The following is an 18,230-nucleotide window of genomic DNA, read 5'->3' on the forward strand; positions in this document are numbered from 1 at the left end:
TCATGGTGCTTACTGAGGCAGATCCTGAATCAGCTTCGGTTTTAGATGCTTCGGCTCCAGCTGCCACTTCTGATCCAGCTGCTTCAGCACCTGCATGAGCTGCTTCTGCAGGCTGCAATACAAAAGCCATCCAGGTAGAGTTATGCTCATTACAGCTGTGTATGCGTAAACTGCAGGTATTCTGCTCAAGAGTTGTATGCTGTTGACTGCTGCCATCTGCTGACAAATAGGCAAGGAACTTCAGGTTCTTGTTAGGCCCCTCCACCCTGTTTCTCTGTAACCTAGTGAAACAGTAAAGCCCACATTCCCTCACTCCAGCCCCGCAGCAGACAACACTCCAGAGAAAAATCACTGCTACCTCAAAAATCCTGCATGCCTCTTTGTAGAAACTAACTTACAGACCTACTTTATAGATGTACAGTATCTAATACCACATCTAGATTTCCCACTTATAAAATATGTGAATACACAAGCCTACTTACATGCCAAGGAACAAACGTCTCTAATAGGCTAGTTGCAAGGATCAATAATCAAGGAATATTTAAGCCTTCATACACTCTTGCAAACAAAAGAGCCTGATAATGACATGTCCAGGTATGGAACATTCTCTGGACCCAGCATCCTCATGACATCAGCACTGATTCAGACTAAATTGAAAAGTGTGTTAATTTTCCCCCAACTTGATTTGGGATAGGTCCACAGAGTCATGAATTTGGATTCTGCTCTTAATATTCTGTTCATAAGAATTTGCTAGGAGTATTCTGCACAGTGTTGTACACACATGCATGCATTTGTGTAGGTGAGGAGATTCTAACATGCAAAAGTTACCATGACCATGAAGAAATATTCAGCATCACCTAAAAAGTACTGCGGGGCAGAAGTTGTTCTAGGAACCCTGATGATTACGGTTTCTATGTGTAACAAAGGACAAACCAGACAAACACCTGTGATATACTTCCGGCTGTTCGAGGTTTTATTCTCTCTCAACTGAGGTTGTGTTAACTCTGTTCCAACACAAAATTAAACAGGTTCACTTGCCCCTTCCTTAACCTCCCAGAAGACACTAAACAACAGAAGTGCTGTGAACTAAAGCTATTCAGAGATGTTGCATTCAACGGGGCTCAACTGAAGAGCAGTAAGTTCTCAAACATGTTAAACCAGCTCACACTGAATCATATGATGGAATCACCTCCCACCACATCTCCACTTCTACACTATTTCTAGACTCTTTCTCTGTGGTGAATAGCTGAAATAAGGATCCTATTGGCTGTCCCCTACAACAGTAGGGAAAGCAGTCGCTTGGTAAGAGATGATTCGATGGGCATAGCTAAGGTTCCTCCTCTGAACAGTTTTAATCTCTCCAGTTCTCTTTAATCTCTTCCCATCTACTAACAGAAATGGCAGATGCAAAAACTTAAGTTATATCTGGTAGCACTAATGCTGCTGATTGGCCCCTTCGGAGATTCACCAGGCAGCACCTGGGAAGACTCCCAAAAAGAACCTCAGGGGTCTAGTTCACAGAATCACAGAACAGTTGAGGTTGAAAGGAACCTCTGAAGATCACCTAGTCCAACCCCCCTGCTCAAGCAGGGTCAGCTAGAGCACGTTGCCCAGGACCCTGTCCAGACGGCTTCTGAATATCTCTAAGGATGGAGACTCCATCACCTCTCTGGGCAACTCGTTCCAGTGCTCAGTCACCCTCACAGTAAAGAAGTTTTTCCTTATGTTCAGACAGAACTTCTCGTGTTTCAGTTTGTGCTTATTGCCTCTCATCCTATCACTGGGTACCACTGAAAAGTCTAGCCCCATCTTCTTTAAATCACCTTTTAATGCATAATATTTTAATGCATTGGTAAGATTCCCCCTTCAGTCCTCTCTTCTCCAGGCTTAATAGTCCCAGGTCTCTCAGCCTTTCCTCATAATGAGATATGCTCTAGTCCCTTAACCATCTTAGTAGTCCTTTGCTGGACTCGCTCCAGCAGCTCCATCTCTCTCTTGTACTGGGGACCACCTTCTAATGTGTGACCTGAATATCTTCACGGCCAGTCCATAGTCATTTGTTTTCTATACTATATAGTGTGCGAGCCTCTTTGTAAACTAATCAGAGATCTACTTTACACCTGCAAAATATCTGCTGCTGTATCTAGATTTCCCATTTTTAATGACAGTAAATACACAAGTCTTGGCATGCCTGCCTACCTTACACGTTTGGTGCACACACACGCCCCCGAGTACAGCCACGTTCAAAATCAGGCACTGTCCAGATTTCTTAATGATGTAATTTTCATAGTCCTGATCCTACAAAGCATTTTCACCCAGGTTCAACTGACCAGTGAAACCTTTGCCTTTCACCAATTTTACTATAAACCTAGATGCTTTTTTGAACCTGAGTTCTGCAGATACTCCTAGCCAGCCCCATGGGGTGACCGGAGCCCAGGCATACAGTCTCTGGACTGATCCCAAACCTCTCCTCCAGCCGCTTACCCTCACTCCCATGAGAATGCTCTCTGGCAAGACAACACATGAATCGACCGTGTTGAAAATCAGACTCTGCATTAGCGTTTCCTTCCTTCTTCCCATCTTCTTCCATCACATCTGGGCTGACCCCAAGCCAAGATACGAGTTTGCACCTGTGCCTGAGCAGACTCAAAGCACCAGTCAGGCCAGCGAACTTCAACACAACATCAATTGTGAGCCTGGCCAGAGGAGGCCCAGCATTGTGTAAGGCAACAACCATGGTATCCCATAAATCAATACCCATCTGGCTGCTAGCAACACATTAGCACAATGTTCTAAGTAGGTGTCTAATAACAGCAGCAATAAGCAAGAAATAAACACCTTGGTTTAACAAAAACCCTTTACTTAACCTTCAGTTGCCCCAGTGGTGCCATTTAACACACATTTTTTTCTCTCTTATCACCTCCTTCCTCATGTCTCCCCATCACGATGTCCACAGGCCTATACTGCCGGGGATATTATAAATAGTAGATCATCCTGTAGATGATACCTGTAGAAGCCTTGGTAGTGGTAATGTAAATGCATGCACATGAAATGCTACAAAGGCTTCTCCTGTTTAATTAGATTCACTCCCAGGTTGCTTTGTATTTAGATTCAGTGAGACTGGAACTGGGACAGGTGCCAGCCCAAGTCTATCTGGCCCAGCATGGTTTTTTATTTGGACTAGTGAAAAGCAGCTCACATCGAGCTACAGATTTTTAAAGGCAGCAAATTTGCAAAAACAGCATTTAATAACCAGAGGAATGGAATCCAAATTAATTCACTGGATTTCAGTAAAGGGCATTTTCACGTCAACTACTTATTTTTCTATTTTAGGTACCTGCAGGCATCTCAAGGCCTATACCAGCATTTATAGTCATGGGAAAATAACAGAGGGAGAACTGCTCACTGCTGTTCCTAGCTTTGAAAGCTTTGTTTACTCCAAGAACATCATCATACACACCAGGTACAAGTTTACTAGTCTGCAGAACTAAGTTCTCCTGCATCCAAGGTTCTATGCAATTGGTTAAGCTCATGGCACGTGGGACTATGTAACCACGCAACACTTCTGCTCTCATCAACGGCTAGAGCAAGCACTCCAGAGGGTTTTTCTGGAGAGCAAGAGAAGGATTCCCCAGGCACTGGGAGCTCTGCTTTTCAAACAATATACAGTATTGTCAAGATGAAAATTGGCATAGTGAGGGCATCTTGTCTAGTAGCTTTCCTCTGTTGATAAAATCGTCCTTTGGGTCAAATCAGTTTCCTATATAAGAAGAAGGGTAAAAAATAGCTCAAAAAATCTTTTACTCCCTAGATTGTAGATTAAGCATAGCTTAGTCAGATCCAAGGATCTGTTTCCTACCATTTAGTTTCCAGTGACATAATCCCCAAACTCTAGAATCTGCAAAACTGTTCAGAAAACTTCATGGATACAGGGTCTCATCCAAGATCTGCCACGTAACCAAGGCTTCAAGCTCTCTAGGACAAGTAACTGCCAGGTATCTGAATTCTGTTAACAACTAGAGGAGTTAGGTGTCTCTGAATATATCTGCTAGGTGTGCTTATATTTACCCATGCATACCACCTAGGACCATCACACTGAGACCTCCACTTGAGGTTCCCTGGTGGTCTCATGCACACGACATCATCAGGAACTCCTGCTCACAGTCTGGCCAGAGACACCAATGCTCTTAGGTATTTCAAGCCTCCTTGCTTCCAGTATTAAGCAGGAGTGCAAAGGTAGCAATTAGGAAAAAAAGCTGGTTTTATTTAATAACTAAAACTCCCTCTGCCTCCCACAAGTGACAGACAGAAAGCAGCAGGTTTGAGTAGATCCTTATTTTGTTCAAACAGCTTCTCTCCAGTCACATTCTGTCTAATAGCCAGAACTGAGTTGGACTATTTGATTTTCTCCTAATCTTTCCTTGCCTTTGAGGAGCAAAAGAGAAAAGCTGTCATTTTGTGTTCCTTAAGGACACATCAGTGCTTCCTCCTGCCACCACAGGTATACTCAGAGCTAGTAAAGACAGAAAGACTACAGCTTGCTTCCTGGCTTGTGATTTGAGTGCTGGAGAAACCCTCTAAATGTCCATAATCCAACACTTCTCCAGGGCCCACTCTGCTGCACTGCCCCACTAGCAGGATATAGCCATACCTCAGCCCTGCCCCTCCACTTGTAAGGCACGAGATATTTCCTTGCAAAAACAGACTTTTTCCTTTCTTTTTAAGGCAGACTGACAGTAGACACAAATGGAAATGACAGATGTTAAACACTGATGGCTGATAAAGTGCACAAGAGAAACATCTTTCTCAGCAACCCCCAGGCCCATGTGAAGGAGCATTGGCCACAGTGAGTCTTTGGGCCAGACTCTCAGCAAGGGTAAAGTTGTGGCCTCCCAAATATTGACTGCAGGTGATGATCTGGTCCTTGAGAATGGAAACATTGGTAGAGATTCAATTCCCCAGCACAAGCCAAGGTCATGTGCTTACATGTACACCATGGGATACAGGCAGCGCAAAATCAGGCTGGAGACCCAGACCAAGCACTTTCCGTCCACACTGCTGGCTGTTTGTCCAGATGGGCTCAAAGTAGCCATGCTTGAAATATCTCCCAATGGGGTAGTCCGCAGCACTCTAAGACCTTCCCAGGCTTAATCCATTTAGAGCATGTAAATGAGTGTCTGGTTTGGGCACACACACATGCAGAGTATGTGCAGGCTCTCTCTTCTCAGCAAGCTCCAAAGCTGGGGTTGAGGCAATGCCAGGTAAGTCTTGGGCCTGCACTCAGCTTACAGTGGAGACACAGGCTGAGCAACTTCACACAGCCTTTCTGGCAATGACAGTCAATAAGCAGCAAGCACTGCAAATAACCCCAAATGTGTATGTACAATGGTACAGGCACTAAGAACCAGAGGCAGAATATAGGGGCAGTTGAGAGATATATGCATTACATGCAATCGAGACCAACAGGATGTACAGCGTTTAGGATCCAGTAGGGCAGGGGCAAGAGAACATGATGCCACAGTGGGATTAGGTTTGAGGAGAAGCTCACAGCATCATGCCAAGGGAAAGACAAGCAAGCCAGTAGGGAAAGGCAATGGGGTTATTTGCTGGTGGAGGGAGAGTGCCAGACCTGACTTACAAACAAGTCAGTCCTAGGGCTTCATGGAAGATGCAAAAATGGGTTCAGCAGCACGTGGAGCAAATCTAGGTTGAGTTGCAGAGAGGAAGAACAGAGAGGGAAAGGAAAACAGATGATGCACACAGAGATGGTGCTGGCACATTCACAGTATATAGTGAGAGAAGAAAGCCATATGAAGTTCTTACCTCCCATAAATCCCAAGGTAAAGACTAAGCGTGTCAAAAAGCAACAAAAATAAAAACATATTTATATGTGATTATTTCAGTGAGTACAAACATTACACATGCTGATCAGACTGAGGCAGATGTACACATTCAACAGCGTTTACTTCTGTAGTATTTTTAAATTTTTTTTAGTACTTGAATTTATATACACCTTCCCATGGCATAGCCAAATTCAAGCATGCAGGCATCTGAGTAAGGAAAATTCCTACCTCTGGTATGGAAGGGAAACAGCCAGGCCACATTCAGTTATTAGTGGTAGACCACACACAAAAAAATCATGAGTTTGTGGTCTGTCAAGGTTAAATATGCTCCCATGCCTCCATAGCCCACAGATTTGGCATGATTTCAGAACAAGACTTCAACTTGTAACTTTGGCTCAGCAGTGAGATGTCTTGACCTCTCTCCCATAGGGCACCATACAAAGCAAGTTTGACTCCTTTGAAAACTGGGTGGTTTGTGATAGGTGTATAGCTGTGCTTGTTACTAGAAAGCATTCATTTCAGACTCTTTTTAGTGATTTCTTAAACTAATAGTGAATAGTACCAAAGACTGTACCAAATAGTGAATACATTAGTACCAAAAATCAGCTACTGCTGAGCAGTTTTGAAAACCCCACTCAAGGTAATATTTGTTCCTTGCTGAAAGGGTAACAAATTGTTTCATTTTAAGGCAGATTTATACTTGTCCAATACCAATATACTCATTGTCCAAGTTATAACTGGTGATTCAGATGAAAGAAGATCCCAGTTCCCAGTATCGGGGGGGGGGGGGGGGGGGGGGCATTTTCTGGCATGTAACTCATTCTATCAGGCGAACAGACAAAAAGTGCCCATCTGCTCATTTAAAGTTCCAAAAAGCGTTAGTTTGGCAAAGTGTTAGTTAGTTTGTATTGATCTGTATTGAGAACTAGCATTTTGAAAATATAATACTTTTATTTAGAATAATCGTACACCTAATAGAGACAGTTTTCTACTGCTACAAAATTCTGTCTACTACTGATGTCTGCAGGCCTACTTGACATTATGACACTGAAGAAATACTGTTAATACCTCAGTTATGCTTATTACGAACTCTAATGGCAACCACAGGTTCAAATTAGCAAAAAAAATACTCAAATTTGAGTATGAAATGGAAAGTCTGGGTGAAGGACAATAGCTAAATTCAGGATGCATTTCAAAGCGTCCACCCATTTAGACAGGAAAATGAAGCAGAGTCCTCGTAGATCCATCTGCCTCTGACAGTGGGCAGGACTAGGCACAGGACAGATGTGATACTGGACCATGCAGCAACGTGCTCAGGGAAAAAAACACTTCTTAACTACAAACTGAGGCTATGTTATACCCAGAAAAAGAAGGGCTTCATATCACTTGGATATCTCTCTACAGATTTATCCAACTTAAGTAACTGCAGTTTTATCAAAGACTTTGTTTCTTAAAAATCTCTTTGAGAGTAATTTATGGCAGGAGCACAGAGCAGAGGCTGAATCCCCATCCACAGAGGAAGGGTGTTTAAATCCACATAGCATACAGAGGATGCTAATCTAGGGATGGATGTACATTAAGTTAAATTATCAATTGACAGATCATCAGTTGAAAGCACAAGCATCCTACACATACCCACTGCTAGACTATGACCTGGCTCATAGCCACCTGATCCTCATTGGACTTACACATCCAGCAGAGATGGCCAAAAGGTGCTAATCTGCAGAGCGCAGGTCTGGGCATCCAGCCCAGCCACTCAGCAGCTCAGGTCCACATTAACACTCACATGGGTGCATGTCCTGCCACATTTGGCAACAAGTCAGTTATGAAGTGAGAAGGAACAGTGATATGAACCAACCTGGGAGGCAGGCGTGGGGGTCTTCCCCACAGTGGCATCTGGTTTAATGGGATCAAAATCCAGATCCAACAGGCTGGCTCCCTCCTGGAAGGGCCCAGGGGCATCAAACTTGGCAGCAGTGAGGAAGAAAAGCAGTACGAGCATTAGACACACACACACACAGGAGAGAGCGGGTATGTGACATCCAGGAGCCAAGGCTGCAAGCACAGAAGACATGGTGAGAATGCAAAAACCTGATGTGACTCCTGACTGCTTAGTACCTGTAGTCATAGGCAGTATAGCATGGGAACCACTGCAAACCAAACTTGTCTTTTCCTTGGGACTCAACCCTCATTCAATTTCTCACCTGCCCAAATGAGCTTACAGGGTGTAAGCACCTAACCTGCTACAGTCAAAAGAATCACTGCCACTGCCAGATCAGAAAGGTCTCTATTTACAGCTATGCTCCATAGTTCATGCAGCTACCTAAGTATTTACAGCTCAGGATGGACTCCCCCAGTCACTTACTGAAGAACCACCACCCACACTACTTGTCCCAGGAACACAGATCCAGGCAAAAAAAACATTCAGGTTTCTGAAACGCAAGTCTGAGAGACCTCAGAGCTAACCCTCAAAGCTCCGACCTCCCTCTAACACCCAGAGACACAGAATATGACAACTCACTGCTACCCTAAGGAATTCAAATCACTCTCCAATCCAGAAATGCTTTTTCCAATGCTCCTCCATTTCAGGACATTCAAGAACTCCTCACATGCTAGTCTAACACAGCATAAATTTGAGAGGATTTGCTACTCTCTTCAAATTCAGCAGAATAAGTTCTTTTGACTCTGAATAGCACACTAGACAGACACTGATGGCACATTTGCTGACTACCATTAGCAGAACAGTCACAAGTGAATGAATCATCAATATTCAAAACTGAACTATCACTTCTCATTTTTAGATTTAACCTAATCACTGTGAGACACTCCTTTCTACTCAGCTTCAGAGGAAGCTGTTCAGCCCAGGAAGTCCAAGCAGATTTGCCCCTTTCCACTAACCTTCCAAGCTTGCTGGCCCTACTGCTTCAACCATCTTTCCAACAACACACCAAGTCTGTCAGATTCGTTCCTGCAGTTATTTCACAGTCCCACCATGGAAAAATTCCTGGAATGTACCAAGAGATTCAATTTAAGAGAAACTCTTCTGCATACGATCCACACCACTATCATCTTCACCTCCTCTAACTTCCTCTTATTCTGATTCTCTTGATAAGATTTTCCCTCCCTTATCAATATCTTCTGCTCTTTTTGATATCCACAGGCATGAAGACAAGGAACCAAGCTCTTCCATCTCAGAGTAATAAACCCTGACCAGTAATCTAAAACCCACTGGTATTCCAGTACACTCCTCCATCCCGGCCTCCAGAGAGGTTCAATCCCAATCCTTACATTTCTTGGTGGTAGGACACCATAGCTTCTAGTCATGGAAGACTCTTACCTGCCATTTAAGACTTACATGCAAGGGCTAGCACCTTAGTTTTACCCAGCTCTCCCACAAGATAGCTTGTTGGGAGTGAAAACATCCGACAGAAATGGCCCTGACCAATGCACTGAATGCTAAAGGTTGTTGGGTGCTCCAGTAAAGGTTGTTCTGGCAAGCATAGTTCTCCCTCAGAAATCTCATCTCTTTGAATGTCATAGCAGATCCCATCCGGGGTCAGGGCACTGATCAGATGCAGAAGAGGATATCTGGCTAAGGGCAGGCATTCACATGGAAACACACGATACAAACCATAGGGCAGACAGAGCCATCTGCTATGGTACAGCAGAAAGAAGTATAGGAGAAGAGTAGAGTTGCTCCACTGCCTGTGGTTTCCCCCTCTTCCAACACTGCTGTTAAATCATCTGTCTGCTCTGCCAGCTTTGTTTACTGCCATGCAGACCTTGACACAGACTTCCTTCCTTCCTTCCCCACTCTGTCTCTGTTCCTCAGCAGCTGGATGGAAGGTGGCAAACCAGAGGCAATGGAACTGCATGACGCATGGAAAAAGTTATGGAATAAGTCACAGATAAGCACTGCTAGAGGCATTACTTATGCTTTAAGCATTTCAGAAATATATGTATATATGTACGTATGTATATATTAAAAAAAAATTAAAAAGATGCAGGTATCTCATGATGCAGCCAGAAAACTGGTCAGGCTCCTGTATACATAAGGACTGTCATTCTAATGGATCCAACACAGAATTCCCCACCTGGATACCCTCCCCTGCAGTGATATAAATCAAAAGGAAAGAGAAGAGGAAAACTCATTACTTGAAATTGTTATTCCATTTTCAGAGCTTCAAAACGTACCACATCACTGGAAAGAAACATTCTGATGGGAACTGTTGGTTGACAAAGAGCAACAGACTGAGATGTCAGGAGTGCTGAATTTACAAGTGCAGCCCTGCCTCCCTAAGCTGGGGCCACTTATTTTCTGCAAAGAGAAATTCATACATTTCCTGTTGGCCTTTCCTGCACAGATTTGGGCTTTACAAGTTGCCAAAAAGCCCATGTGTAAATACATTGAGAGTGCAGAGCTGCCTTCTCCCAGAACTGGGAGAGATGCTATATCAGCACTTGCGGATGTACAAAAGCAGAAAACATATCCTTCATCTGCACCCAGGATCAGAAAGGCTGGAGATAAGGGATACGAGGGGAGCCATAAACTTTGTACTCTTTAACCTGCTTGCTGAACAAAGGCAGTGATAATTTGGTGGCTTCTTCACCAGTTGCATTCCTCCTGTTTCTTCTACACATGAAAGCTCTCAAGTGGCAGCATGCTGGTTGAAGCTGCTTTCTAGTCACCTTCCCTTCTAAGATGGCTTCCTATCCCTCTGTCATCTGAGGCCCAATATTGACCTTCCTTCCCCCCTTGCTTGACCAGGTTTCATGGCATGACACCTCCAAAGAGAAGAAAGGTGAAAGGAAGAAGTTCAGAGGCAGACAAGTGTAAGGCAGGGCATAGCAGCTAACCTGCGAGGGGGTTGTCACACTTATCTCAGGGACAAAATTGTCATCAAACAGACTGATGATGTTCTCCTGCTTGATCTCCTTGGAGGGGGTGACTTTTGGAGGCGGAGGCACCGGAGGCCCTTTCCTCAGCTGCATGCAAGCGAGCACATGGCCACAGCACAGATGGTGACACCCAAAAAAACCAAAGACAGGAACCAGGTTAGCCACAAAAACTGAAGGTGGGGGAAATCACAAACAGAGACAGAGAAGGGTCCACTCAACTCCATCTGGAGAAAGGAGGGAGGGTGAAGGGCAGAACAAAACAAAACAAAAACAACCACACGCCTCCAGAGAAGGTTTGGCATCATTAGTTACACTTCAACTGTGGGCAAGTCTCTCTCTGCAGAGTAGAAGCATAACAAAATTAATATGCATTGACAGGACATGCATACATAATTAGAGCATGTGCAACCTTCCAGAGAAACACCAGGAAGGGAGCACATCAGTTACCGGGAATGCAATTCAATAGCCCAGACCAGCACTGCCTTCCTTTGCCATACTTACCAGATCCAAGAGAATGAGAGACAAGACTTAATTTGTCCTATTATTGATAGATGCCCACGTGGCCAGATTCTGATCTGCCCAGTGCTGGTTTCCAGGTATCAATGTACTGTAAGAAAGGTGAGAAGGAGCTCCTCATGGAGCCTTATCCCATCTTTGCTTTGGGTAAGAACAATTCAAACTCCTGAGAAGCCATGGCTGCTGTGGGCCCAGCTCTGCTCTGAATTTCACCAACAAGGGACAGCACTGACACTAATGAAGTCACAAGGGTTTCCCAAATGGAGAGCCCAGAAAAAGAATAGGAAAGTCTGACCACTTGGCTCTAATCCATCCTAATACTCATCATGCTGAAAGGACTCAGTCTGACATTGCATCCACCCACCATGGGAAGCTGTGGTAGATCCCCCCAAAGGTCAGGCCAATCCATCCACACCCTCTTCATGTTTTCCTGTGTGCAAGGCTCATCACTCATTTCCAGATCAAACCAACCTTCAAGAAGCTGCTACTGTGTTGGAACAAAACAGCCATAAAAGTTACGGGACCATAGCAGCACTCAGGAGTGATAAAGCTTTCAATTTGCAATGTTTATTTATTTATTTTTTTTTTTTACAGGTACTTGATCATCTAATCGTACCTGGGATCCCCAATCAGAAAGACGTAGTGACCTGACAAGGGACACCCAGTACCTCAGCATCAGGCCGAATTCCAGCATAGCAGTCCCTGACTCCTAGTCCTGTGTTTACATTCCTCCAGCATGTAACTGACCTCTACAAGGCATTTATTTTAGATTGCTACAAATATACCCAGTTTTCTAATGGGTTAACCTACTTCAGAGAGTGACAATGAGAATGCAAACACACATTTTCCACTGAATAGCTGGCTAGGGGAAATAATGACAGTAGTGTTTTCACTTCCAGCTTTTTACTGTTTCCAGAAGGTAGTGTGCCGATATTCCCCCAAAACAATCCCTTCCCAAAACATGCCCTGCCTGTCAGTTGCAGGAGGGACCAGAAATTTTAGGAAAAAGCTGTTCTCAGAACAGAGCCACCATATGCAGAAATAGGAGGCTCCAATTACAAACTTTAAGCCAAAAAGATCCCGACTCTTCTGCTATTTACTTCTCTAAAATTCTCAGTCCTCTGTGCTTTCCTATGCGTTAGTGTCTTGCAGACCACCATTTCCATAGTGTCCAGCAACAGTCTAATACCACCTCTCAAAGATAACAGGACTGCATATTGGCCATTGGGTTACATCCAAAAACAGACCAAACATCAAGAACAATTTTGCTGCCTAGAATAAAATGAATTGCCTAAACTCTTTCTGCTGTTCTTGGATCCCACAGAGCTTTATCAGTCTAAACTCAACGCAGTTAAACTGATTTCAGAAGTGTCATCAGAGTGTTTCAGTGGTGTAACTGAGAGCAAAAGTCTGACCTTCGAAATTTCATAGACCCAGGAAGTCCTGTGTCATCATCAGGTTACTCAGTGCGAACAGTTGTTTCTTCCAAAAGACAGAAATAAGCTGGTTTTGAGAATTAAAAGACAGCAGGAGTGTAAGAGCTACAGTTGGCACATGGAACAGTTAAAAATCTAGTTAACACTTATTTGGTCTCTTGTTTTGCTGTCTTTCTCTCCACAGCCTCTGCTTAGCATTTGCATTGGTATATGAGACAAAAGAAGTAGCTAGAGAACTGCACTTGCTCGTTGCTTTTTGCTCCATCCTCACCACCATAGAACAAGTCACTTCCCCACAGCTCAAAAGTAACGCTATCTGTAAAGCTTTGTTTTCAAGGTGAGCACTGTTGACAGAGTAGGCCCTTGGGCTTTCCAGCTGGCTGGTAAGCTGACATGAGCCGAGTTTCAAGACTCGGTTCACATAGGCACGAGGCTTAGCTTTGAATACAAAACCCTTCTCTTGCCAACTCTCCCTCTGGAGCCAGCTCCATCTCTCAGCACCTAGTGAGATATGGAGGGGATCTCTTGTTCTTCACTGTAGCAAGGCCTAGGAAAGTTAATTAATATAGATTGGGAAAGAGCTGCCAGACGGTGGCAGCATTAGCTGCAAATACCATTTAAGTCTTGCCTTTGGCCCATCTAATGTTACAGATAGGGCTTTGCTTGAATATTCTGCTTGCTTAACAAGGGGATGCCTCCAGCCCCCATTCCTGTGGCCAGCAAGGCAGCAAGTCAATAAGCAAACACTTGCAGCCTGGCCCCCCCCCAAAAAAAAGGCTAATATGTGCTATTTAAAGGAAAGAGAAGAAGCCAAACTCAGCAAGACAAGTCCACAGACAGGGTGAGTTAAGTCTTCAGTGAAAGGCTCAATAAATCTGTACAACTTCTTGCTCCAAATTTCTATCAAGATGTGGAGATGTCTGAAAAAATAGGGAGGCAGTCCTGGGAAGATATGAGTGTGCATGCTGTCGTCTTTCATACCCTGTTCCAAAGGTCCTAGCCAGGGCTGTGGGGAAGCTATTTCACACTGTGCAATGCTGAGCAGTGCAGAGACCCTAGAAAAATCCTGGAAAGACACTGCCCAGCATTCACACATATCACAGGGCTGTGAAAGATGCTTTTGCCAATGGACAAGCATCCCTTTTTGTCACCAAATCCTGCTAAAAATCAAAAATACAGCTGAGAAAAAGTATCATGAGACACTACCCAGAAAAAGGAAAGTGCCTACACCACAGGCCTGGATTTGGAATCACACTGCTACCTGTGACAACAGCAAGGAAGTTCTGGGTTGCATCCATGACTTTTTGGAAGTACGTGTTTTCTTACCAGTTTGGCCAGAACCCCTCAGCTTCAGTTCTTTCTGGAGACTCCTCTCTGGTGTCCCACTTACTGAAATGCAAGGATTGGCACCAGACATGAATTTGGCCTAGTTATTATTTGTCCCTGCTTATGTTTTCCCCTGCTTGGGGAAATAGGGGGATGGGAAAAGGAAGCAAATGTCTTATTTTCCTTAAATCCCAAAGTAAAACATATAATGTTATGTGCTGAATAGCAGCAGCTACATTTTCTATATTAAACATGCTACTGGGTGTCTCCAACGTAAGGAAAGGATTAACAAAGGTCACATAGAAGGTATCAGAACCCAGTAATGGACAATCTGCTTCCAGGTATTCACTTAATTTCTTCATAGCATAAGGACTGAATGACTATCTTTTATGTGATATTTTATCTTGGGATTAAAGTACAATACCATGTAAAATACAGCTGTTCTCCTTATCCATATCAATATTAAACTTCTTTTTGATTCATACCCTCCTGAATCAGGGATGTTCTCAGGAAGAACCTGGACCACTGAATTACACAAGTTACTTCAAACGTAAAGAACAAATTTCCTAGCCTAGTATAACTTCATCCTCTCTAACTCCTCCTAGCCTGTCCTACTAGATGGCAAAATGTATTATTACTGGGTCTCCCATGTCATAGTCCAACCCCTACAGAGGAATTCAGAGACAGCTTAGTTCTTCCCTGTATGACATAGGGAAGACCAAGGAGCAACCTGTATTCTCAGAAACATCATGCTTGCCCCCACTGATGGGGAACAACTGTCATCTCATATTCTCTGTGCTCAGTAGCAAGAGAGGTCAAACCAAGCAAGGGATAGAAGTGTTTGACTCACGGAGCCTGTGCCATCAGTGATCATACTGCAGAGGTGCGGTCAATGTCAAGGGGACACTACCTGAGATGGTGACTTTGGGATGCTTGCCCCAGGTGCTTCCAAAGAGGACGGCTCCAGCTCATGGTTGACAGTCTTGGTCTCAGGGCTGGTGATGGGTGATCCATCTGGTGGAGGCGAGGGGCTTTTATTTGCTTTCCCTGGGGTGCTATCACTGAAGGGAAGAGAAAAAAAGTTTGAGCCAGGCCTCAAGTGAGGAGTTGTGCTAACCAGCACAGATCAGTAGCCTCTGTTATTTCTTTGCTTCACTGCCCAGATGTGTGATCAAGAAATCTGAAGCCTCTATAAGCTTCTGAGAAGCATCTTTGCTGAGTCACTTGCAGCTCAACACCCTGCTGCAGGATTACTGTGCAGCAGGCTAGGCCACTAAACTCCAACTGCATGGATACACCTTGCCTCAGATACAGAAAATTACCCAGGCCATCCTTAATTCTGGTACATCCTAACTTTTGCGCTTGATGTTACATGATGGACTTTTAATATTGGGAGAGCTAGGGGGAAAGGAATTTTGCACGGCTCATTTATTTTTTTAAAAAAACATACAGCCAAAGATGTGTCTGTAAGGTGTTGCGCTGCCACCCACATGGGTTGTGATCAATAGATCCACCATGCAGCGCTAAGGCAGTAATAGAAGAACATCATATTCCTCTAAACGGTAGAAACTGGCAAAACTAGAAGAGGAGCAAAGTAGCCAGAATTTTGACAGATAACTCCAGAGAGCAAAAAAACAGTGAGATTTTGGCTACTAATAGAGAGTTCTCTAGTACAGAAAAGTTCCTCACAGCCTGTTTTTCCCAGTGATGAACCCCTTCTGCTCTTGCCTTCCCAGCTGGTCATTCTCCCAGGACTGTTTCTGACACATAGTCAGGAGGGATTTTTCAGGGAATTAAGATGTAAGAAGCATGTGCCAATGGCATTTGTTGGTTCATAACTTGGACAGATTTTTCACAGGGATGGCAAGAGGCATATGCCTTACCCTAAGGGCATGCCCCAGCCAAATGTCAAGCCTGTGTTTCAAAGTATGGCAACATTAGAGATTTAGTAAAAAGCTGGTTACCAGAGAATTTCAAAAGGGATAAAAGTAAAGCCATTTTCTGGCCTTATTCTCAGGAATACCTGATTCATTTTGGGTGAAATTCAGCTCCCCAAAAAGCAACTAATGAACTTATCTCAAGTCATGCAGTGCACAAACACTGGCAGGGGATACTTCAGCATAAATGGTTACAGTTTGGCAAAAGTATACACAGCTGAAAATGGAATATTACAGAATATTGCAAAAGGGCTGGGCAGCCTCAACTACCAGGAGTGATGTTTGCCTCCACTCATAGAGATGAAGCTGCAGCTCTTGCAAGGTTAAAGGCCTTGGGATAAGGCTGAAAGGAACGGAATCTTTCTACAACTTGAGACAAAAAATTCTGGCATGGAGCCAGACTGGAGCACTGTAGACCTGACTGTGAGAAGATGCCAAGAAGATTACCTCTTCACCCTGCCTCAAGAGAGCTCAGAGCTCCCAAGATGTACATCCACCCATACTAGGATGCCTGAGGTCTGGCAGTCATTGGCTAACATGCATGAAGGCCTCATTCCTAAACACTCGTGAGTAGGGAGCAGCAAAAGGAGAAAGGGACAGCAAGGCAATTCAACAAACCTCCCCTTCCAAGCAAGCGTCTTCTCCTGCTTGGCACTGCAGCCTTCAAGCTCCCCCGTGCCCTCTTCATTCACTTCTTACCCATTTCCCCCCCATATACACACACCACACAGATTCCCCCACAAAGCACTTGCTCTCATGTCCGCATGCAGGTCAGATGTTTCTGATGATGCTGATGCCAGCAGCACACCGACACAATGCAGCAAACCCAATGACATTCTATGGCAGCAGTTCTCATCCAGGGGACATATAGGCCGAGGAGAGAAGGGGCAATGAAGGAGGGGAAAAGGGAAGGGGAGTGACGAACTTGAATGCCAACCCCCGTAGCTCTTCAGTGCGACTGGATATGCCTGTGAGGTCCCTTCCTCAGAGATCCCAGAAATCACTTCAACACGATCGGTTGTGTTAAGGGTTCTGGGACAATGCCAAGGTTGTGCTACAGATTAAAAGTAGTGATGGTCAGAGGGTTAAGGTAGGGAAATCCTGCTCTAAATCAGAGTCATCATGAAATAGCAGGCTCCAAACAACTCATTTGCAGTACACAAGCCCAGAAATGATTTCAGGAGAAGCATATCTTGCTACCATTCCCATGACAACATCATTACAGCATTGTCTGAGGCTGATGCAATGAACTTGCCGAGCCTAGGCTCATAGAAGGCAGGTCTGAATCCCACTGCACCACCTTTGGGATTCTCAGAGTGGACCCCACAGCAGAACCCTGCCCTGCTGAGGGTTGCTACAAAAGGATGCAAAGGATGGAGATAGATCATCTGGGATTGCCTATGACAGAAAAATGATCAGGGCAGGGAGGTTTCTCAAGGTAGGGGCAAGTGCATTGTGCAAGGATTCAAATGTGGGAAAAGCCAAGGCATTAACCTAGGAAAAAAACAGAACGGGATGAGGAAGATGTTCCAACTATTTTGCTTGGACAGACATGGCGGGGGGGGGGGAGTCCCTTGGTGCTGGAACCAGGAAAAAAAAAATACACACCACTCTCCCTAGAACAGAAAGCACTTTGGGAGAGATGGGGGACACGGTGACCTACAGCTGGCTTGCCAGGACTTCTCAAATGCCCAAACAACACTGGGAGGATTAGCTATCAAGTGGTCAGGCTAACCAATCAACACAAAAGTAGACCTCCACCTATCATTTTCTCAGGTGAGAGGAGTTCACACTCATTTCCATAAAAACAGCTTTTAGGTGACTTCTTTCTGGTGCTTGGCAGCAACTTTACTTGGAGGTATAATGGTGAAAGGCTCCCACATGAGAGGCAGCCCAGTTTCTTTCACTCATTCTACAAGGGCTGAGAGGGCCCCACACTAAAGCCCTCATTAAGTCACTGCTATTTACAGCTTGTTTGATGTGTTGACTGATCTCGCCCCAGGAAAATGCCAGTGCTAATTTTGACTGAGCCTTTTGCAGCCCCCAGAATGGCACCTCCGTCCCTGCACTTGTTGCTTTGCACACATTTAGCCAGTCAGACCAGCACCAGCTGAGCCCGTCACTAGGATCCTGTGGGCTTCACAGTTCCCAGGGGAGCACACACTGCCCCGCACAGTGCAAAACTGTCTCCAAACTGATTGCCTCCTCCGGGACACACAGGGAAAGCAGAAGTGTATGACTGTCCCCTCACAGACCAAATATGAGTAAAAGGA

The 18,230-nt window shown here is 44.6% G+C and overlaps 1 protein-coding gene across 7 annotated transcripts in view; it reads right to left on the bottom strand.

The window, feature by feature from the left end:
- Positions 1–18,230, bottom strand: part of BIN1 (bridging integrator 1) — a 107,297-nt gene that overhangs the window by 12,715 nt on the left and 76,352 nt on the right. For 2 of the 7 annotated variants that reach the window (XM_026095587.2, XM_026095573.2), the window contains 5 exons: positions 14,931–15,081; positions 10,701–10,829; positions 7,702–7,809; positions 5,824–5,847; positions 14–112 (listed from right to left, as the gene is read on the bottom strand). In XM_026095587.2, coding sequence (XP_025951372.1) covers positions 14–112; positions 5,824–5,847; positions 7,702–7,809; positions 10,701–10,829; positions 14,931–15,081 — 511 coding nt within the window. The remainder of the gene's footprint in view (positions 1–13; positions 113–5,823; positions 5,848–7,701; positions 7,810–10,700; positions 10,830–14,930; positions 15,082–18,230) is intronic. The other 5 variants (XM_026095606.2, XM_026095597.2, XM_026095624.2 and 2 more) reach the window with 3 other exon arrangements.

The sequence above is a fragment of the Dromaius novaehollandiae genome, chromosome 7 (assembly GCF_036370855.1).
Source record: "Dromaius novaehollandiae isolate bDroNov1 chromosome 7, bDroNov1.hap1, whole genome shotgun sequence".
NCBI classification, from domain to species: Eukaryota; Metazoa; Chordata; class Aves; order Casuariiformes; family Dromaiidae; genus Dromaius; species Dromaius novaehollandiae.